The following is a 22,580-nucleotide window of genomic DNA, read 5'->3' on the forward strand; positions in this document are numbered from 1 at the left end:
AACAAGAAGGGATGTCAACCTGCAGAAATACTTGCTATATAAATACAAACACTACAGAATATTGTACAATCTAGGGAGAAGGAACACTTGAATGGAACAATGGAAGACAATATCTCGAAGAAATCTGTCACATTTAAGATCCTATATTTCAGAAAAAAGAGTGTGACATATATAACAGTTTATTCAAATAATTGAATAAAATTATTTACATATCATTTTAACCTTTGGATTGCAGAGAGAGCGCCTCAAATTTGAGAAGCATCCATCACATACAATTGTGAGGGGAGCTTTAGGCTATCGACTCTTTGGACTGCATGCTGGCTGTTTGTCACGCTTGCAACCTTTAACAGTTCCCTTCTCAGTAAGTAGCAGATGTGACAGTTCCTTTGTCTAGTTTCACACTGTAAGACAATAGTTGATCGACAATGCAAAACAAGTAAAGGAATGGTAGTATAAATCACATTAACTAGCTTAATTTAGGAGACAGGGATGATCTTGGGAGATAGGGTTGATAGGCTTTGTCTCCATGTCTTTGAATGAAACGTCCATTATGGAAGCTTCTCCCTGCAACATCTGATTCGAAATGTTGCAAGGGATATGATAGTGTAGTGCTTTTCCCATCCTTAAACAGAGCATATCCAAACACGCGCTGAGCATCAATCTCATTCACACAATCTGCAACCACATACATATAGCTCACATCACATGTTGCTATAATCATAGTGCCTATTTCTATGATTGATTACTGCTATACCTTTTGCTATTTATATAAACAAAAATAAGAGTGCATAACAAATTCCTTAACGATATATGCAATTTCATAAGTCGTACAAGATAATCCCTTTTTGCTTACCCTCAAGCCCCAACTCCATCAATTTCAGGTAACCTCCAGGCTGCAGAAGTTCTCCAACTATTCTATCAGGTTCAGTCAAGTCTCTCTCAATCACTTTCACTTGGTGTCCATCCTTCAGCATACAGTAGAAAACATGGTCATCAGAATTCTCAAGTGAAGAGCAACAAAAATGCTTTTAAGAACATTTGGGCACTCTTCAAATATGAGATAAAGAAAGGAAAGAGAACGGAACAGATTGTTAGAGAGGCAAAGACTTGTCACCTTCCCAAGAGTGTAAGCAAGAGCAGAACCAGCAACCCCTGCCCCAACAATGATTATATCTGCACTCCTACCTATCTCTGACTCACGGGGTAATCCATTATCAGAGCTCATTGAAAATGTCTCCTTCTGAATTTTCTTGTATAGCAAAACAAGACCCAAAACAGAAGCCAGAATTGCTCCCAGTAGATATTGGCAAACCATCTTCTCGAGAACTGAATTGTTTTTATGTTTAGTGTGTGTCTGAGTTACATGTTTCCAGCAACTGAGCTTTGAGACTTTTATAGGCTGGCAAAGGCCACATTGGGAACTCAAAAGCTACTAGGTCCATCCTACTGTTATTTTAATCGTTTGTTGAAGAAGTTGTGCTACTAGTCGAAGTAGAGCGCTAGTAATGTAAAACATTAACAAATTATGAAAAAAAATATTGTAAAGATGATTTATTTGTCAGAGATTTTCTCTGAAATAATAGTTCTGAGAAAAGTGGAATTGATCAAGTAAAAGTTTGAGGAGGCGAGCAGTGGTCAAAAGTTATGAAATGTCGCGTAATGTTAAAAATGTTTTCATGGTTTCAGTCATGGAAGCCACCAAGCAAGAAAATAGGAAAAACACTTCATTTCCCTCCATTAAGTTGCAGACAAACTATAGAATAAAGAATTTGAGAAAAGAAAAGGGTGGGTATACGGTATACTATGTGTAGGTCAAGTAACCAGTCAGAATTTAGGAGGAATATTTTGTCCAATCCTCTGGTGGGGGCGGTAACAGTAGTAGTTAGTAATCGTTTCGTGGTAAAGCCATGGACTTGCGGATTACTAAACTCAAAAGTAGTTAGTCAATGCTTTAGATAACCTAAACTCAAACAATTCATGCCTTTTTATCTTCTGCTGAATCAATTTTCAGCCTCATTCTCTTGCTCAGACTTTGCCCACAGCATGATGATGAGCTAGAAGCATGGTTTCTATTCTTAAGCAAACTACTGACCTCATTATCACATGAAAATACCCTACATTCTTGAAGTACTGACCTCATTGTGTGCATCAAATGAAAATATTACTAGCAAAGGCATGAAGAGGTTTAAAACAAATGATAAAACCCAAATTTCATAGCAAAGGATAAGGATTAAGGTGATTAACCTTTTATGTATTTGGAACATTATCGTGAAATTGTTTAATGAGTTCAAATTTTTTTTCTTCTTCAAATAAAAAAATGATTATATATTAAGATATGATTGTAAATTAAGATATAGTCAATGTGACACATAACTATTTTATATAAAATTTGCTCAAATATCCGTACCATGATTATAAATGACATCACAAATTATGCATAAGTTTTATTAACTAATGCTAATTAATAAAAGTATTATCCATATAATTCATAAAATCTATCATTTTTTACTACAAATTTATATTTGATTATTTTCATTAATTATTATTAATTTTCATAAATAAATTAGGCGCCAACGATTTCTAGGTTTTGACACTTGTTTTTTTCCTTAAAAAACAAATAGACGAGAGATTCTTTAGGCATTATAAATTTTTAATAATTAAATAGTCAAAATAAAAAATTTTTAAAATAAAGTGACAAAAAGATTCAAGTTACCACATTCGCAACGATGAAGTTAGTTTTCATTTTTGCACTTTCAGTACTTGAAATTTGAAGTAACATCTTACAAAAAAATATAATTTTCAAAATTTATACAAACGTACAATATTTAAATTTTTTTTTAAAAATTAAATTACTTCCAAGTTAAAAATAGTTATATTGGATAATATAACCATACATCAAAAAATGTAATGACGTACATTTGATGGAGAATTACAAAAATATTTGAAATAGAATCAAACTTAATAGAGGGATAATTTTGTCAGATTTCAAAAAGAGAATAGGTATTCAATTCAATTCTTTCCTCCCAAAACGTAATGATCGCACTTGGTTCGATTTTTGGAACCGAAAGGAGTTTTGGGAGTCAGATGCAATGCCAAAGGACCCAAACAATCCCAAATAGCTAAGTAATGAAAGGTTGCGGCCAATAATCAGAAATTGGAATAAGCAAATGTTTTTGGGAAGTAACAGTGTCTTTGCTTACAAACTACTGAGATGAGCGCAAGTCGAGAGCTATTCAGCAGAACAGAGACACCCCACAGTCAGATTAAAAACTACAATGGTAAATGACCATTTTCATTTTATAATCCCATTTTCATCCATGGGCTAATGCTATTGCCTTCTCCGATGATCTGTGAGTATATCTTTCTCCTATCTTCAACAATCATTCCCTGCAAAATCTCTCTACAAATTTAATGTTGCTTGTACTTGCCATCTTATGACTCTATCCAAAACTACATAAAACAAGCACATTTTGAATGCTGGAATGTCTTTAATAGATGGGACTATGATGTATTGATTCACACATGTATCGGATTCACAAAAGCAAAACATGATATGAGCATATATCAGTCAAAGACCACCACACAACTGGTGGGACGTTTAAACTAAAACTTCATAACGCAATCATAAAACCATAAGACAATAACCAAAGCGAAACAAATAAGGGACATAGTCTAAAACGTAGTCATCACAACTTTCACTCTCAAATTAAACACTTACATAGAACAATGGTAAACCAAGCAGCAGCAACACAACTGAAAATTTATTCCTAATAACACAATAACTCATCAAGAACATTAAAATGCAGACTAGTTGTTATATGTAAAGGGTATATATTTTGTGGTATCTTATTCAAAGGGATACAACACACTGTTCAAATTGTTGTCTTCTGTGAAGAATGCCAACATGGATAAAATATCATCATCGTCAAAAACTTGAGGAGCCTCGAAGAAAGAATTATCAGCAGTACCAGTCACTTGACCATTGTCATCCATAATGAATGCATCATCTTCTTTGAAGATTTCCAACATTGATAAAATGTTATCATTTGATTCTTGAACTTGAGGAACTTCAGCAAGTTGAGAAGCCTCTGTTAATGCAGGAACAGCCTTATCAACAACCACTGGAACTTGAGGAGCATCCACAACTGTAGGGGCAGTGTTAACATTACTATCAATATCAGTGGTAACGCTAGCAGCAGGTAGAGAATACAAACCCACTTGATGCAACAGATGCTCCAGCACAAAGGCTCTCAGGGACACATGAGCTACTAGCACCACCAACAGCTAGTGTAGACATGCCAGAAGAGAAGCCAGTGCCAACCAAATCAAAATCCTCATCATCGCTCCAATTTTCCTCCTTAAATGGTGCTCCATATTGGGCACCATTTCTTGGGCCCATACCATCCTTCTTGAAAACAGCACAAAGCGCATATGTATCCTGAACAACCCCTCTGTCAGCCAATTCTTTTTCTTCAAGTCTATATTCATGCATTACCCAATCTGTTCTGCACCCACGTGGAGCTTTACCTTGGTGAAAAACTAGATTTTTATCATCCCACAACTGCATCATTGTATGTAACAGTTCTATCCTTTCCAGTGGTTTTCCAGTAACCATACATGTAGCCCGATTAAATCTAGCCCCTCGGGCATATTTCTTCTCAATGGACAAAAGAAAGAACCATTTCAGATCCCTGTCTTTAAACAAGAGAAATCCGGTAGATCCCAGGGTGCTATTTGTATATATCGAGCTCAGCAATTGCTTCGAAAGCAAGCTTCTTACCCATACCTTCCTCTCCAAATAATATTTAACAAGTTCAACATCAGTGGGGTGAAATCGAAACCCCGGAGCCAACAAGTTTTTACCCATCAAAAATTTGAAGTCTCAAAGTCCAATAATAAACAAGTTAACTTCACGAGCAGGTGAATATGGAAGTTGTGATTCTGCTTGACTAAAGCAGCAGAACCAAAACAAATAATCCAAAAAAAAAAAGAAAAAGGATCAAATAACACTGGACGCGTAAAAACGGGCCAAGTCCAATGCCTAAAAGAGATCTTTTGAGAACAATAACAGAGCCTCCCACGGCTCATAAACCCAAAATCACAGCAAAGAAACGACGGCGGCTGTTCCCAACTGAGGTCAAAAGTCATTTGGCGCCCAGGTTGAACCCTGATTTCAACATATTAAGGGTCCCGTGTCATTAGAATTAACAAACAACACATCAATTCATTCAAATAAAACAAAAACCTAAATCAATTGAAAACCCTAAATCGCAAAAATCAAAGAAGACAAAAGAAGAAAAAGGAGAAAGAGTCACTGATCAAATGGACGACCTCTGATCAACTGGTATATGTAACATACAAGAATTACACTTAAATAGAAAAAGAGAAAGAGAAACCAAAGAATCGTACCCGAAGAGAAGGGAGCCGCGAGGAAGGAAGCGAAAGAGAAAGGGAGAGCGCGAGGGAGACCGAGTGAGCGAGCAAAGAGCTTAAACCAACGAAAAGTATAGAGGAAGCTAAGGTGTGCGCTCGTTTTATAACGGCACTCTTTTACTACCAAATTGCCATTTTTCCTTTTTTTTTTTTTATGAGGAAGGAAATTCCTCCCCTGACCTCCTTTTTATGGTCTGAAACACCCTCCTATTTATTACCAAAAAGGAAATTCCCTTAACTAATAAAACCTTTGATTCCATTTTTAAATTTTTGGCTCAACTTTAACATTTGGATTCTTTCTAGCTTGCTTTTTAAAAAAAAAAAATAGTAAAAAAAATTAATTTTAAACTTCATATTCTTTTATTTAAATGGTTAGACTACATGACAGTAGATAAAAGTGGTTATATATTTGCAATTTATGCCATTAATTTCATTACTATAATATATGACTAAACTAACCAATTGATAGAACTATGGAGAAAATCCATAAATTTCTTAACTTTTCTTTGTATTATCTTATATGAAAGTTTTGAAGAACAAAAATGATTACAAAAACAATAGCCTCAGGAAAATGTATGAAGTACAAAAACCAAGAGAACACTTGGGAGATTCAAAGTAGTCATCACAACTCACAAAACATTAATAAATTATAATTTTAAAGAGATATTAATTTGAAGAAAGTATTGATTCTACAAAATATGTTTATTTTTGAAACGTAACTAAGAATTTTGACATTTAACATTTATTAATTACGGGATATGATTTATAATTATGTACAAATAAATTGACGTAGGATCAAATATTATCATTAACAAGTGCAAGCTGGCACATAATATAACAAAAAACTACATAATAATTAGTCTAAAGAGGCACTAAAAAGAGAAAAAAAATTAAATCATTAAAAAGATATATTTGTAAAAAGGTTGATATGAAAAATATTCAAATGAGAGGTGTATATATCTATCATGATAAAAAAAATTAGTTTAGATTTTAAATAAAATTAAGGTATAATATTTTAAAAATTAAGATTACAACATTTTTAATAAAAGTTTCAACTTAAAAAAATATTTTTTAGTCCTTGAAAGCTAATTTCGAAAGTTTGTTTTCTAAAATATGCAAGCTGCTCTAAACGTTGAGCCAGAAAGGACACTTAAAATTTAAATAGTTTATTGTTTTTTATTATGAATAAGAGTACGTACATGATGTTAGCTCTAAGGTTCTTGTAAACCTTGATGTTCCTACTTTTGGTCAGCTTCGAGAGACAATGGGAACCAATTACAATACCAAGGCAAAGAATGGAGTAGTGTTTGCACTACAGTGAGTTACAGGGTGTCAGTGATGGTAGAATAGGAATCGAGCAGCAAAAATTGTTGGATTTTGCAAGACTTGTCCTCAGATGCATGTCCACTAAAGCAGCAGATGGGCTAACAATGATTGAGGTGGGAAGAGAACTCAGGAGAATCGATATGTTATTCTCATCACCTTCTTAGCCTGGACCTGGAACTCTCAGTTCAATCCCACAGTTGCACGCATTGTTCCTCTAGAAGCCATGTCACTTATGTTACTTTCAGGTGCACTATTGCCATTAATTTTTGCTAGTAGTTTCATTTTCTTTTCCTTGTGTTTCCTGTTTTTGTTAACAGGACATTCTTTGTAATAAGGTGGTACTAGTGCAGGAAAAAACATTTGTCTAACCCCTTCAGACTTGAGCATGGGGAAAATGATAGTTGATACAACGCAAGCATGTCCCACTTCCTCCCGGGTTTTCGTAGCTATACTTGCCATGTATATTTGCTTTGAAAGTTAAAATTCTCTTTCTATATTAAAAATTTGCTCTAAATATTTCATGTAATTTGAAAAAATTTAAAAATCACGAAAGTTGACTTTTTTATCACTCTGTTTAGTACATGCTACTTGAATATTAAAAGCACTATTAACATCTTTGTATGCTAACACTGGAGAGGAAGAAGCACAAGAATTAATCGGAGTACCTCTAGCATCATTAGTAACAACTCCAACATCAAGAACAACCTTAACAGCAAGAATAGCTTCATTGTGAGGAATATCAATTCCAACATCTGGAACATCCTCAACAACAGGAATAGCTTCATTGTCAAGAACAGTCTCATCTTGAACAACTTGAGGAACAACCTCGTCCTAAGTAGCCTATGGAGCAAGAATAATCTTAGTTTCGAAAACAAAAATAAAACAATATCAACTGAAAGAAACATTTTTAATATTGTTCCTACCTTATTTATATTGGAACTTTGAATGTAAGAGAAAAACAGAGCATCCAAATCAATAGAATCATCAAAGGAGAACAAAGCATCAAAATCAATACTTTTGGCATTATAAAAGAAGTAACAACACCTTCAAATTTAGCTTCAACAACACCAATAGACTCATCATCTGTTTCATCATTACGTTTAGAGTCACATTATTCTTTTTCAATTTTAGCTTTAAAAGTCTCTTCTTTTTCGATCGAGTTAAGTTTTACCCTAGTAGTTGTTTCTCTCTACAAAAAAAAAAATAATGAGGAAATGAATTTAAGAAAAAAAAATGAAGTAAAAGAAGAAGTAAAGAATGAACTTACTTTTCGATGCACATTTTTTGTTTGCTGAGTAAAAGCGTGAAGAGCATCATCTTATTCTTCATTTACATTTTTTTTCTTTTTGACAGAAATCAAGTGTAAGGATACATCTGTGTTACTTATAAAAAGAGTGTAGAGACAGGCTCTGGGATTAATCAAAAGTACAATAAAGGATCCCCATTCTTCAATACATTCCCTCCAATAAGCAAACCATCAAGCAGTATGGATACCAACTCTATCAAAAGTTGGGACAGTACAACTTTTAAGTTTATTTAAATAGAGTTGAAGTCTTGTCATGAAAAATGAAGAAACGCAAGAAGAAAAACTGATAGATGTAGAAGAGTCAGGTGAAGCTGGTTGGTCTAACCCTAATTAGCGTGCAACTTTGTAAGGAAAATAGACTTTGATAGAAAAAAAATTTCTATCTCCACTTGAACTGGAACTTTCAATCGTAAATGGCAATTGAGAATTGTGAACCCATACAAAAAGTTAATATCTTGAGAACTCATTCTTCTAGACTGTAAAGGGTGACGATCATAATAAATTCCATGATCATCAAATTCATTTATGGGCTACACATAAGGTTTGGGAGTGAATTCTTTTTGTCACATTCCTCACTTTAAGAACGTTACCTCTTAAGAGTCGATCATGCCATGCCTAAGCTCTATAGTTGTTCCTAGATAAAGGGTTATTTACAGAAAAAGATGCAAAAAAATATGCATTAGGCACGGGAGAGCGAGTGCCAAACCTTTCCCATTCCCATAGGCACATTTGAATGAAAGAAGCATCCGCATAAGTCAAAACTTTGTAACGTCCAGTTAGCTCGACAGTTTTGAGTTGGTATAAGTCTAGTTTTTTATATAGAGATCCTGAATAGAGTAGAGCATGAGGAAAATGTATTCCCTTAACAATTTTTATTGCCAATGGAATAACTATTGAAGAGATGCCATCATCTGGATACCTTGGGAGTATGTGTCGTGTCAACGAAAAGATTATTAAAGCCACTAGCTCATGTTTATGGTTTGAGTACTCAAGAGGGCCAATCTCAATTCCCTTAGCATTGAACTTTTTATAAAATACTCTTATCCAATTGGAGAATTGTGTAACTTTTGAAGTTTTACTCAAACTCTTAAGTAGAAGAAAGAAAAAATTTCGAATACACACCTTTTCTTCAAAAAGCTTGATAGAGTGAAAATCATACTTCCTCATATAAGGAAGTTCTAAGAAAATATACACATCTTTCAAATTGAAAGTAAATTCCCTTAATATTGTAATCATAGTATAAGAAAAAGTGCTTTACTTTACAAGAATAGCATGCCATATATCCATTCTTTCTCTCTACAAATATTAAGCTTAAAAGTGACACATGCATCAAGTATTCCAATAGATGAGAAAAATTTAACATAAATAGGATTTTTCAACAGCTTATTTACCTACTCATCCCAGTTATAAACAGATTGAAAATTAGAACCTAATTTAGTAATAAAAGGTGGAAACTTACTACACTCAAACTTGAACTTTAGAATGGATAATCCTGAAATACCACCTTTTTTATGAAAAGGTACTTTTGAGCATAGATAATTCTAATCATATCCAACAAGCTCAGAGGAATATTCGTCAACTTGCCTAGCACGAACTTCCTCCCAAAAACGATCTTCTCTTCTTTCTCTAATAATTTCATCTTTTCAATTTTCAGAGACAAGAGAAATTTTAGCATTGTTTCCTACTCTAATTATTTTAGGAGGAATTGCTTCGAAATCATTACTTTTCCTTTTATGTGCAATGATTTTTTTCTTTGTTGTAGCTCTTCTAAGCTCACTATAATAAATCTTTAAAAAGAAATACATCTTAGGCATAGAAGAAGATGAAAAAAAAACCTAAATCATGAAAAAAGAGATAAGTATACATATGTAATAATTTTTTTATTTACTTATTTATTAAGCATAAAAAAGTACAACAATAACAAAGTAAAACAACAAAACTTATCAAATTATAAATATCGATATTATTATTATATATATATAATAAAATATTTATATATCTATAATATAAAATATATATAATAAATAAGTAAAACTTAAAAAAATCTATAACTTCAAATAAAAATAATATAATAATAATATAATTAAAAAATTATAATGACCAAAAAAAAAACTCATGACATATTTGCCGCGAGCTCAGAAAAAAAAAAAACTCGCGATATATGCCGCGAGCTCCAATAAAAATAACTCGCGGCATAAAAAAAAAATAACTCGCGGCATGCCACGAGGTCCAAAAGAAAGTTTAAAAACAAAATTATAAAAAGTGCCACACAAGCCACAAGCTTCAGATCAAAAGTCAACTAAAACGAAGAAAAAAAAGGCTAAGCCGTTTCTCAAGCCCAAAACAAAAGCACTATTTCCAAAGTCCTCTTGTACACTTTCCAGTATTTGTAATTTGTTTTGGATTTGCTCTAAAACAGAGCTTCAAGACTCCCAAAGCCCAACTGTATATTTTCAAAAAAAGAGAACCCAAGCTTCAAAAGCATCAATTAAATAAAAATAATCATCACAGCTTGTTCGGCGAACAAACAAAATAAGAGATATTCTTAAATGTCCTCTGCAACTCTAATTTTTGTAGGCCAACTTTTGAGTTTTCACTCTAGCTTGCCTAGCTAAACCCCCTCATCTTTCCATTCTCTGTGACATCTTAAAGGTTTCAATTGATGGAGATTACTTTTGTTTAGGATATTCATGAGACAAATATAATTAATTTTTTTTTAAACTGCTCAATAGAATTAAGATTTATATATTCCATGATCTAAAATCTTATTATAACAATCAAATTTCATAGGGATCTTAAATATATCTAATAACTGGATAATATACCTAGCTTTGCTTGTCTAATAATCATATATAAAATAAAACAATTTATTTGTCTCCTTGAACATATGTATACATTCATACATAAAAAAAAAAAATCTTTCAATCAAAAACTCATGCATGAAAAAAAAAAATTTCTCTCACATTTCAATTAAAATTTTTTTTAATGCAGGAGGCAATAAGAAAACAAAATTCAATTGTTTCAAAAAATAATAAAAAAAGAAAAAAAATAAAAAATTATATATAAAAAAAACAAACTTGCTCAAAAAAATTTACAAAACAACAAACTTTTTGTTTTGAATTTTGTTTTACTTTGGAATCTGAATGAAGAAAATTGTTCATAGTAACTTCATATTTATAAGCCACATAAAATCAAGCTTTTATAAAAAATATTAACTTTTCTTTTACAATTTGTATTTTGATAATCTTATTTTATAAAAAATATATTATTATATAAGTAATTAAATATTACATAATACAATAACATATTACTACCTGAAACATTACTGCTTAAAGTTTTACAATTTAAGAGGTGTTATTATCCAAAGTGTTACAGTACAATACATTATAATACAAAGTAAAACTTTTTCTTAAATTAATGCATAAGAATTATTTTTAAGTAAAGAAACTCTTATGTAGAGGGCAAAATGTAAATACTTGATTTTGGTTAATATTTCTCTAAAAAATTATTTTACAACATGATATTGTACAGAGAACAACCAAAATGAGTGAGACACTACTTCACGCAGAATAATTAAAACAAGTGAAGTGTTACTTCAGGAAAAATAACTAGAATAAATGCAACACTACTTTATATGAAACAACTAATATAAGTATAGCAGTTACTTTGCACAGAATAACTAATTCACATGGATAATAGTGAAAGTAACCAAGAATGGATAGTAGGATTCATAAGTTACTTTCATTTTGAGATGTTTCGAAAAGTTTAGTTTTATGACTCAGATATATAGTTAAGAGATCTTCTTCTTAGCTATTTTTTGCAGCATAATTGTTTCACCTTCCTAGCTTATTCTTATATAGCTATTCACATATATCTTTTTCTCTTATACCTATTTATGTACATTATGTTCTCTTGTACTTGTTCACGTATAGTTTTTTCTTTTGTACCCTTTCATATATACTTATTTTTTATTATCTTTTATTCGAAAATAAGTCTTATTGTATCCAATTACAATAATAGTTACTCACATTAAAGCTCTTCATAATAATGTCATTCATGAGACACTTTAAAGCATATTCTTTAGTAACCACTACTTTTAGTACTATATATAGAGCCTTACAATTCATTTAAGGGCTATTTTTCCTAGAGTTAACACATTCTCCTCTAGAGAGCTTCTCTCTCTAAATTCTCTATCTAATTCCCTTTTATTTTCTAATTATCTTCTTGTTCTCTTTCACTTGCCACTACACTTAATACTTCAAGAACTGCTTCGATTTTTCTCTCCATCGCCTCTAATATATCTTTTTATTTATTTATAATGCTTCCTCTCTTTATCGCAAGAACTCCCCTTTTTGCTTAAGCAAGGTTCACCAAAACCCAAAAGCATGTTGAAACCTTCAATCTGGTGCCTGTACTTGTGATACACACTTTTCTAGTATAAAACTTACATTAATAGCTGGGTTCAACCGCCATACATTGGACATCCTGCTAGTGCTACATGTTAGCACTTACCGTTGAATCAAATACAAAGATAAGGGTTCACTCTTTCAAGGATTCAAGCAATAAAAGAATCACGCATAGGTTCTTAATTGTTCCTACGCCAAGCTAATATATAAAGCACCCTACAAAGTTGAAATTGAGCTGTCTTAATGAAATTAAAGAATACACAACCACTCTTACATGGCAATGCAATCATATATCAAAAGCCACAGATTCCTACCGAGCTAAAACAAAAAGAAAAAGCCTCAAGTCCCTACTGCTGGATTTACATTCATTAAACGAGTGGTCTTAGATCTCAAGGCACTGCAGAATCAGATGAAGAAAAACACACAAAAAGACGTTAACAAAAATACCAAACAATTTTTATTTATATAGACTTGGAAACATAAGCATTATTTTGTTATGTACAGTATTTAAGACTCAAACCAGATAATGAGACTTTTTCTTTTTTTCACAATATTTCCAACAACAATGACATTTTGTTTTTTAATTTGTCTTTCTGAGATAGACTTTTGACTCTGACAGATTAGATCCTATTTTATGCATCCATGCGGATCACACATCGAAGACTATCTCCACGGAGCATGTAGTCGAAGGCCTTGTTAATTTCTGAGAAGGGGACTTCATGGGTGATGAATTTCTCCAACTGCAGCTCCTGATTATATTAGAAATAGTAAGGACCATAAGTAATGTGTAACAATTTAAAAACAAAGAATGCCAACTGAGTAGTAACACAACCATACAAGATTTTGTTCTTCACAGAATATACGCAATGAAAGGGGGAAAAAGAGAATAAATTTGTGGCCATCATGGGTTTTGTAAATAGTTAAGGTGAACTTCTTGTATGATATCAAGCATATTGAAGGAGCAACTACTTAAGTAAAAATATGCCCTAAAAGGTCACCTGAGATCATCCCATTGCTGATACATGGGGATTTGCATTATTGCTTTCAGACTAATGAGAACATTATCAAGCATAAGCTTATGAGTACTAAATTGTCTAATTCTAGAAAAAGAATATCAAGTTGTCAGGTCCAATTAGTTACCTTGTTCATGTATTTTTCCACCACCAGAGGAAGGTCAGAGCGCGGCTTGTAGTTTCCAAAGAAGGTACCCTTAAGTGTTTTCTCATTCAAGACATTCATTGGATGTGTTTTGAAGGCATCATCTTTGTTTGGCACACCAACAAGTACAGCAACACCCCATCCCTGCGAAAGAAACATTTAGGAAAAAAAATAACATGAAATATGTTGATTTTACTTTCTTTCTGATAACCATAGTAGCAGCACAAAGGAAATTACATCATGAACACATTCGTATGCAGATATCATAGCATTGATGTTTCCAGTGCATTCGACACTTCGATCAACTCCACCACCAGTCATTTCAGCAATCACCTGAAGAAAAGTGAAGTTAATTTAAAAATGTTTTAGTTATACAAATTCCTCAAAAGGCCAAAACATATTCAATGGACTTACTAACCTCCTGAACAGGTTTGCCATGGTCTTTTGGATTCACAAACTCCGTGACCCCAAATTTCTTGGCTGTTGACAAAAAGCAAGGACAACAAACATTAGGAAGAAACAGAGATGGAAAATTCACATACTGTTGTGCTAAAAACCGATTATTTTATTTATACGAAGACTGCTATCGTGCAGTTTTCAATTGTGTAATAAATGGAATGTAAATTTTCTCCTTGCTTCATTCACCTTCATTGAATCTCTTGGAATTTAAATCAACCCCAATAATCCTTGAGGCACCTGCCATTCTAGCCCCTTCAGCAGCCTGATCATTCAACAGTGCAAGAAAAGTTTATAAAGTTAGCAGCAGCACCAAATTGCAATAAGAGCTTGCTTCATAGGTGAGAGGGGAAAAACTCACAGCAAGGCCTACAGCTCCCAATCCAAATATTGCTACTGTTGAACCTTTTCCAGGCTTTGCAACATTCAATGTGGCACCGAGACCTGCAAACAGGAATGCAATTTCCATTAATAAAAGAAGAGAAAATTAGTATTAACTTCAAATAAAAAGAACGGAAAATTTCACTAACCTGTTGAGATTCCACAGCTCAGAACACAAACTTTGTCGAGAGGAGCAGCAGGATTAATCTTGGCGACACAACCAACATGAACAACAGTGTATTCGCTGAAGGTTGAAGTCCCAACAAAATGGTAGATCGGCTGTCCATTGATTGAGAACCTTGATTTACCATCATTGAGCATCACTCCTCTGTCAGTATTGATCCTTAGGAGATCACACATGTTGCTTTCCTCTGACTTACAATGCCGACACTCCTTGCACTCTCCCGTGAAAACAGGAAGGACATGGTCACCAGGTTCGAGGTCGGTAACACCCTCACCAACACTTTCAACAATCCTAGATTGCAGAAATTATATAAAAATAAAAATAAAAAATGAGTCCCAATATCAAGGGGAAAAAAACTGAGAATATAAGACCAAAAATCCAGCTCTAAAGCTAAAGAAAGAAAGATAGATTTGTTCTTACCCGCCTGCTTCATGACCAAATATACGAGGGAATAAAGGTGTCTGCCCCTGTAGATTTTACCATTTTTGTCAAAAGGAGATCTGTTAACATTTGGGGCTAAATAGTTCATATTTATAAGTAAGAATTATTCGAAGAAATAATAACAATGTAATTACCTTAGCTTCCCAGAAGTAAACATCAGTATGGCATAGGGAGGTGAACAGGATCTTCAGGCGAACCTCCATTGCCTGTGGAGGTGCCACCTCCACTTCTTCTATTACCAGTGGCTTTCCGGCTTCCCATGCCAGGCAGCTGTAGTGTATATGCATCCAATTAAGTCAGAATCCGAAAGAAAAATAATAAACATTAAGGGATGATCATATCATAGACTCGTGGGAAATTTTTTACTCGATAAAGAGGAAGATATTACAACTAATGCAATGAGAAAGGAAGACCAAGGTGCAGAACACCCAGCAGATATTGTGTTTGAGATATAATTTCCTTACAACTCTTATCATTCTAAAGTAGTTAACTACTGTTAACGGGAATAATGTGGAAGGTGTTCTATAAAATTTTGAAACCAATAGGCTGTTAAATCACCTTGGTCCTTTTAACAGACTTACTCTAATTCCCAAAAAGGGGAAAAAAAAAAGACAAACGCTGGCTGCAATTCAAAACCATATTAATGAGCACAATGCTGATAGTCCAATAGAACCCAAAATTGTCAGTTACTTTTGGGGCATAATGATCTATTAAAACATGATAAACCATTCAATTTCCTTCTGGAACCAAATGCTCTTATACATATTGGTATGTATCGACGAACCATGAATCTTGAACTTATTTTAGAAAGTAACAATCAAGAAATTAATTTTATGAGCTCGAAGTTTGCATTTGTTTTTAGAGAACAAGCAGAGTAGAACAAAAATCCCTGCTTGCTAGCAATCATCAGGACTGAACCAGCTAGCCCACTTAACAAGTACAAATTAATTCTCTGGCCAAAACCAAAACTTTGTCTTTATATCAAAAGGAAGAAAATCAAATAAATCAAAAAACTCAAGAAGAAAGCCATAAAACAAAGATGTGATCAAAGGCAACCCAGGGGAAGAATTTTTTTTTTAAAAAAAAGATTTATAATAACACCCAGAAGACGAAATAACCGAATGCTACTACCTTTACAGCGAATGACCTGACCAACAGTAGTACTTGGCATTTTCCCTCAACGTCTATTTGAATTCCTTCAACTGATTCTCTGTCCTACTTTTACCCTTTTGAGTGGTGAATATCTGCAGCAACTGGTGTTGGTATTTATAGTAACGCGTCAGCATGTTGCAAATAATTAATAGTAAGCAAAGGCAAAACCATTCACTGAAACCGCTGTTGTTTTGTCTCAAATCTTCACTCGTTGAAAAAGTGTGAAAATGCTGCACACTGCAAACCCACGGCGCCCTTTTGGTGTGTTGTTAATTTGAATGTGCTTTTGGCTTCTGTTTCATGGTTTCTGTTTCCTGTTTCCTGTTTCTGGTTTCTTACAACTTGTCTTGTCGCTGACTCTTTCATGGTAGGAATCTGGTACTATTGACTTCACTTAAAGAGATGTAATCCTCCAATTAGTTCATGACAGTTGGCACATTCCTAACGTGAGGCATTGTTACGGGCCCCCAAGTCCCAAGTGGCCAACTCATAGGCATATTCCCACATGCCATTGTTTTGGATAGAACCCATTGGACAATGCACTCACGTAACGTAGCATGAAATTTTAAATTGTCAACTCTGTAATTCCATTAACAAAGTTTAGGATGGATTTGTTCTTTTAACTTCAATCGGGCCTTATCTGAAATTTAAAATTTTAGATATTAATTTTTTATAATTTATAATTAAAATTTTAATTTAATTTTTAAATATAAAATATTAATTTTTATTTTTTTATTTAGCTTGTATTTTGAATTTTTTTTCTCTTTTCCTTCTTTTAAGTCTTTCAAGTTTTGGAGACAAAGTCAATATAATGTAACGTCGATTTGGTACTCCATGTAATCTGATCAGGCCAAGGAACGTCATCTTCGGCGCTTCTTGTGGCCGGCAACGGCGCCATCACTGCGGCCCTCCGATGGTGGAAAGAATTTAGAGAAAAAAAAAATCGAAAGAGATAGGAGATGGATAGTGAGAAAAAAGTTTGTGAAAAATATAAGAGTAAATTTTGAATTTAGAAAAGGATATTTTCGTCTAAATAAAGTTTTGTGTTTAACCGATACCAGTGTCCGAAATAGGGCCGGGTAAGCCCTATTCCGACTCCAGCTAGAATTGTTAAATGACTTCCAGCAGATATAAATAGGGCCTTCTTGTAACCGACTGCCATTCATCGAATTGAAGCATAATTCCTAAATCTAATTCTGTTTCCTTCGCTCAGCAACTGACAACACTGCTGAGCACTTTCTTTTTAGGATTTAATCGTTTTCTTCTTGGATGTCGTTGCCAAAGGAGCTATACCCATCCCAAGATGATCTTCTCTACGAAGAAGAACTTTTGAGAAACCCCATTCAGTTTAACACTTTATCACAGTTGATTTTGAGGATGCACATTACACTGTAACATATTATTGTTTTATGTATAACTATATTAAAATGAAGAGTTATAAGAGGCACGTAAACATTGAAATCTTGATACTTCAAAAAGGGTATTAATACCAAATTTCTTTGGGATTTTTAACGATGGATTCGAATATTCAGTGGGTATTGACCCTTAGATACGAGCAAGGTTTGAGTATTGCAATTACATACTATTACTGGATTCTTATTAACTAAGTTTTTGAACTCAAGTTTAGCTCCCAGCTCCATCCCTAAACTTTCTCTTTTGTTGTGGGCTTCGGCCCTTTTTCCGTAGAAGGTCCAAATAACTGGAGCTTCCTTCGTTCTTCGGTCGTCTTCACAAACATACATGAGAACCAACATGACCTGACAATGGGATATTTTGGGTGAGAATTTAATTGGATCATTTAGAATAAAGCTGCACCATGTAACAAAATTTGTTGCAGCCAGTACAGCAAAAATGATAAGATAGAGTCGGGTCCAACAATTCATCCCAGATACAATCTAGTTGGCAATGAGAGAAGCTTTTCTTTATGCAGAGAGGTCTCAATATCCTACACAATGTGTTAGCCTTCTCTACCTGAATCGTTGCCGAAGGCATCATGTTCTGCAATCTTTGTTGAAGCAAGTAAATCTTTTTGTACCATAGCTATTGATCAATTAAAAACTACAACCTCTTATCAAAGAAAGATTAGTTTCCAGTTTGCATTTATTAAGTGAAAGCACCATTAGAGAGAGACGATACAGAACACTTTCATCCATGCAACATAGCATTCTTCATGTACAATGCATAAAAATCGAAAAGACATTTTTTTTCATCACGAAGCTGAGCACAAGTCTGGGATCCTTCTATCAAAGTAAAAAACAGATGATTGCTAAATACAGATTAACTTGGACTTCATTCTGCTTTATGCATCCATGCGGATGATACAACGGAGGCTCTCCCCACGAAGCATGTATTCAAAGGCCTTGTTGATCTCTGAGAAAGGTACTTCATGGGTGATGAATTTCTCCAGCTCAAGCTCCTACAAAAATTACAAACAGTAAGGTTAGACACCATTCTGCAATGTTCCATATGAAAAATGCGCTTAGTTTTTTAAGTTTTACATTTATCTCCTGGTTTTGACGTCATGATGAGAAATGTATGTATGTTCTATATAGCAAACCAGTTACTGGTATGATGTGTTCCATGTTAACAGTTGCTTTACATCATGCTTCCTTCAGATTTAGATTTATATGCTAATATAGAATTCAAAGTTGCTCTGTTTTCCTCAAGTTCAGCTTGGAAAGAGTGAAGTAATGAAAATAATTAGGAAGGAAGCTTTACTTTGTTCATGTACTTTTCCACCACTGAAGGAAGGTCAGAGCGGGGCTTGTAGTTGCCGAAGAAGGTACCCTTGAGAGTCCTCTCATTCAACAGATTCATGGGATGGGTTTTAAATGCATCATCCTTATTTGGCACACCAACTAGCACAGCAACACCCCATCCCTGCAAAAGAAAACAAACAAAAACCGTATCCAAAGTGTCAAACATAGTAACCACACTAAACTGCTTCATTCTGCTTTATAGCTTCTATCTAGCCAAAAACAACAGCATCAAGGAAATTACATCGTGGACACATTCAAATGCAGAAATCATGGCATTAATGCTTCCAGTGCACTCCACACTTCGATCAACTCCCCCGTTTGTCATTTCAGCGAGCACCTGAAAACAAGTGAGTAAAAATATGAACAATGTGATGTCTGCATGATACGTCATAAGTAAAAGAACAAATGATGCTTCCACTAACCTCTTGAACAGGCTTGTCATGGTCTTTTGGGTTCACAAATTCAGTGCAACCAAATTTCTTGGCTGTTAAACATACACAAGGAAAATGAACATTAGAAATCAGTTAAAATTAAGGGTATTAAATCAAGAATTTCCTTCTCCACTTTACCTAATTAACTTTAGTTGTTAGCAGGGAGGTGAGGTTGTTTGTAAGTGACAGTAGATTAAAATGAAGAAAATCCAAAGAACTTAACTTTATTACCTTCCTCAAACCTCTTAGAATTAAGATCAACCCCAATAATCCTAGAAGCGCCTGCAATTCTAGCCCCTTCAGCAGCCTAAGGAAGAAGAGCACGATTAGAATGTCCTAGTTAGCAGCGGCAGGGTGAAAAAAAAACCCATAATCTGAGAGAAGAGATACTCACAGCAAGGCCTACTGCTCCTAACCCAAAAATGGCCACAGTTGAACCCTTAGTGGGTTTTGCAACATTCAAGGTGGCACCCAGACCTAGAATGTGATCATAAATATTCCATTAAACTAACAAACCAAAAGAAAAACAAAAATGCTACATCAACTAACAAATGGAAAGGTTTCTTCAAACCTGTAGAGATTCCACAGCTGAGAACACAAACTTTGTCGAGTGGAGCAGCAGGATTGATTTTGGCAACACAGCCAACATGAACAACAGTGTATTCGCTGAAGGTAGATGTCCCAACGAAATGGAAAATAGGTTGTCCATTAATAGAGAACCTGGTCTTGCCATCATTCAGCATCACCCCTCGGTCAGTGTTGATCCTAAGCAGATCACACATGTTACTTTCCTCTGACTTGCAATGGCGGCAGTCCCCGCATTCCCCAGTGAACACAGGAAGCACATGGTCACCGGGTTTAAGGTCTGTCACACCCTCACCAACACTTTCAACAATCCTATAAACCAAAATGAATAGAAGAATCAAGGCATATAATTAATTGAATTAGTAGACAGTAGACAGAATTAGAGACATTATCCTATGCATTAAAATCAAAACTAATTTTTGAACTTACCCCCCTGCTTCATGACCAAATATGCGAGGGAATAATGGAGTTTGCCCCTGTAAGATGACAAATTAAGTTAGTTTTAAGTACATGGCCGATTAACATTTCTTTGCAATGTCAATGAACCATCAAGAAGTAATTACCTTGGCTTCCCAAAAGTAAACATCGGTGTGGCAAAGGGAGGTAAAGAGGATCTTCAGACGAACCTCCATTGCCTGTGGTGGTGCTACCTCCACCTCTTCAACCACCAGTGGCTTTCCGGCTTCCCATGCCACGGCAGCTACAATTGCAAATGACTCCAATTAATAAATAAACATATATACATTAAAAGAGCAATGAGACCTAGGTCTTATCAAGAAAAGCAATCAAGAATCAAGACGAGAAAACTACAAAGGAAAGAACCCACAAAGCATGATCATAAAAGGACAATCTTATGTAGATCACATTGATCATTATATTTTAGACGTATACAAATTAACTCTTGGTAACCAAATTTTACCCAGAAGGTGAGATATGTATTTTGGAACCAAGATTAGAGTTTTTCTCTAGTACTTGCTAACTTTTTGGACTGACAAGAAAACAAGATTGAAATCAATCAAAATTCAAACAGAAACAGGACTAATTAGTCCCTATCTAAGTGAAATCCCAGAACAAAGAAAAGAAAAAAAAATGGAAAACAGAAACAAATGTACCTTTGCAACGAATGACCTGACCAGCAGTGCTTGACATATTTTCTTTGAAACTAGTAATGGGTTTTTGAATCTCTTTTAAGAATTTGACTAACTTTTTATGCTTGAGACTGGCCTGGTTTGAGAGGGTATTTATAAGTTGAGATGGCCAAAGGTGTTAGGAGGGAAAAAACCAGCAAACGTAAACCGCTGTTTTCTTCCCTGGAATTTGGCGTGTAGTGGCTGCAAGGCAACCAAACGGCGCCTTTGTATTGTCCTCTTTCCCACTTTCCAGACACGTCTGGTATTGTTCCGTCCCTAACCTTTTTTTTTGCAGTACCAAAAGAACTTTACATTTTATATGGCGAGTTGGCAACTAGGTACCATTTTATACCTTGCATCTGTCAGTGTGTCAGTTTGACTCCTGTATTCATCTTTTTACTTCCCGACACGTGGCTCAAACGCTGTCAGCAGATTTGGATTTTAGGCGTCGTTGACCGAACAACCCCTTGGAGTCTCGTGTCACGGATGACGAAAGCCTTTGTTTTTTAGTCGTAACGCATAAGAACCAAGACAAGACAAATCTCATCTCTTAACGATCGGAGTTAGTTTAGTTTATATATATATATATAAGAGTTACGTTTATAGATAATATTTACATTGCTGTCAAATAATTCTTATTGTTATTTTATTTAATCCAGTAAATTTACTAAACTCGCACTTCTTTCTTATTATTAAAATAATACTTCATTTTGATGATTCAACTAATATTTATGAAAATTATTAATAAAGTTAGATATTGATTTGAAATAACGATAGATGAAAAGCGAAAATTCAGATATTAAATTAGATCTCTTTTGATATTTTTGTAAAATATAAAAATGAAATATAAAAATTATTTTAAAAAATAAAATATTAAATTATAATTTTTTTATAAATATCATCTTACCCAATAATAATATGCGCCCATTAACATTTCTATAATAAAATTAAGATTATCATCGAAAAGAAAATACTAATAAAAAGAGTACTGAGTCATTTTCCCTTTAACTAATAAATATGTTATATTTTAATTTTAGATGGCAATATACATATATATACATATATAAAGTAATTTAAGGTGAACTTTGTTTTTAGAAAAATACAAGTAGGTGGCAACGACTTGCATATTCAGGTATTACCTAATCGGAAAAGGTTTATCGAGAAACTAATAAATCAGGCAGCCATAGTTTTATATTGGAATGAGGTGTTTCGACTTTCAAGCTACCAATTAATGTCCTAATTTATTATTATGTTCTTGTACTTTACTTGAATCGAATCTCCAGCAAGTTTAGAACGGAGGATTAATCCAATTTGGCAACATAATTAATGTCCTTTTCAAGAATTTTGTATACTTATAAGATAATAATAGTAACGAGCACATTTGAACATTTTTATTTAGAGCTATTATTTTATCAATAAATAAACAAGTTTA

General features: G+C 33.9%; 2 protein-coding genes and 2 pseudogenes across 5 annotated transcripts; all 4 read right to left on the reverse strand.

Annotated features, from left to right (window-relative positions):
* LOC110429094 (squalene monooxygenase SE1-like) overlaps nucleotides 1-1,315 on the reverse strand; it is a 3,193-nt pseudogene extending 1,878 nt beyond the window's left edge.
* A 2,368-nt stretch (nucleotides 1,316-3,683) lies between these two features.
* LOC110409249 (NAC domain-containing protein 82 pseudogene) lies at nucleotides 3,684-5,508 on the reverse strand (annotated as a pseudogene). Its single transcript, XR_016350758.1, has 2 exons — nucleotides 5,410-5,508; nucleotides 3,684-5,167 (listed from the first exon to the last, which is right to left on the reverse strand). The product of XR_016350758.1 is annotated as an NAC domain-containing protein 82 pseudogene (transcript).
* A 7,397-nt stretch (nucleotides 5,509-12,905) lies between these two features.
* On the reverse strand, nucleotides 12,906-16,545 carry LOC110429312 (alcohol dehydrogenase 1-like). Of its 3 annotated transcripts, none has more exons than XM_021445280.1 (10): nucleotides 16,223-16,545; nucleotides 15,226-15,361; nucleotides 15,071-15,117; nucleotides 14,616-14,941; nucleotides 14,447-14,529; nucleotides 14,275-14,350; nucleotides 14,048-14,109; nucleotides 13,867-13,962; nucleotides 13,612-13,773; nucleotides 12,906-13,220 (listed from the first exon to the last, which is right to left on the reverse strand). In XM_021445280.1, exons 2-10 carry the CDS (start codon nucleotides 15,292-15,294, stop codon nucleotides 13,104-13,106), a joined length of 1,038 nt encoding a protein of 345 aa, XP_021300955.1. In that variant the 5' UTR covers nucleotides 15,295-15,361; nucleotides 16,223-16,545; the 3' UTR covers nucleotides 12,906-13,103. The 3 variants fall into 3 exon arrangements, with proteins under 3 accessions (XP_021300955.1, XP_021300956.1, XP_021300954.1); XM_021445281.1 differs by having other exon boundaries at nucleotides 16,210-16,545; XM_021445279.2 differs by lacking the exon at nucleotides 16,223-16,545 and having other exon boundaries at nucleotides 15,226-16,200.
* A 1,766-nt stretch (nucleotides 16,546-18,311) lies between these two features.
* On the reverse strand, nucleotides 18,312-21,429 carry LOC110429242 (alcohol dehydrogenase 1). The gene is made up of 10 exons (XM_021445178.2): nucleotides 21,131-21,429; nucleotides 20,582-20,718; nucleotides 20,448-20,494; nucleotides 20,005-20,330; nucleotides 19,828-19,910; nucleotides 19,665-19,740; nucleotides 19,425-19,486; nucleotides 19,244-19,339; nucleotides 18,962-19,123; nucleotides 18,312-18,659 (listed from the first exon to the last, which is right to left on the reverse strand). The coding sequence occupies exons 1-10, from the start codon at nucleotides 21,165-21,167 to the stop codon at nucleotides 18,543-18,545; spliced, it is 1,143 nt and encodes a 380-aa protein (XP_021300853.1). The 5' UTR covers nucleotides 21,168-21,429; the 3' UTR covers nucleotides 18,312-18,542.
* Between the last annotated feature and the right edge of the window lie 1,151 nt (nucleotides 21,430-22,580).

This window comes from Theobroma umbraticum, unplaced genomic scaffold, assembly GCF_002168275.2.
Source record: "Theobroma umbraticum cultivar Fairchild unplaced genomic scaffold, ASM216827v3 scaffold_44.0, whole genome shotgun sequence".
NCBI classification, from domain to species: Eukaryota; Viridiplantae; Streptophyta; class Magnoliopsida; order Malvales; family Malvaceae; genus Theobroma; species Theobroma umbraticum.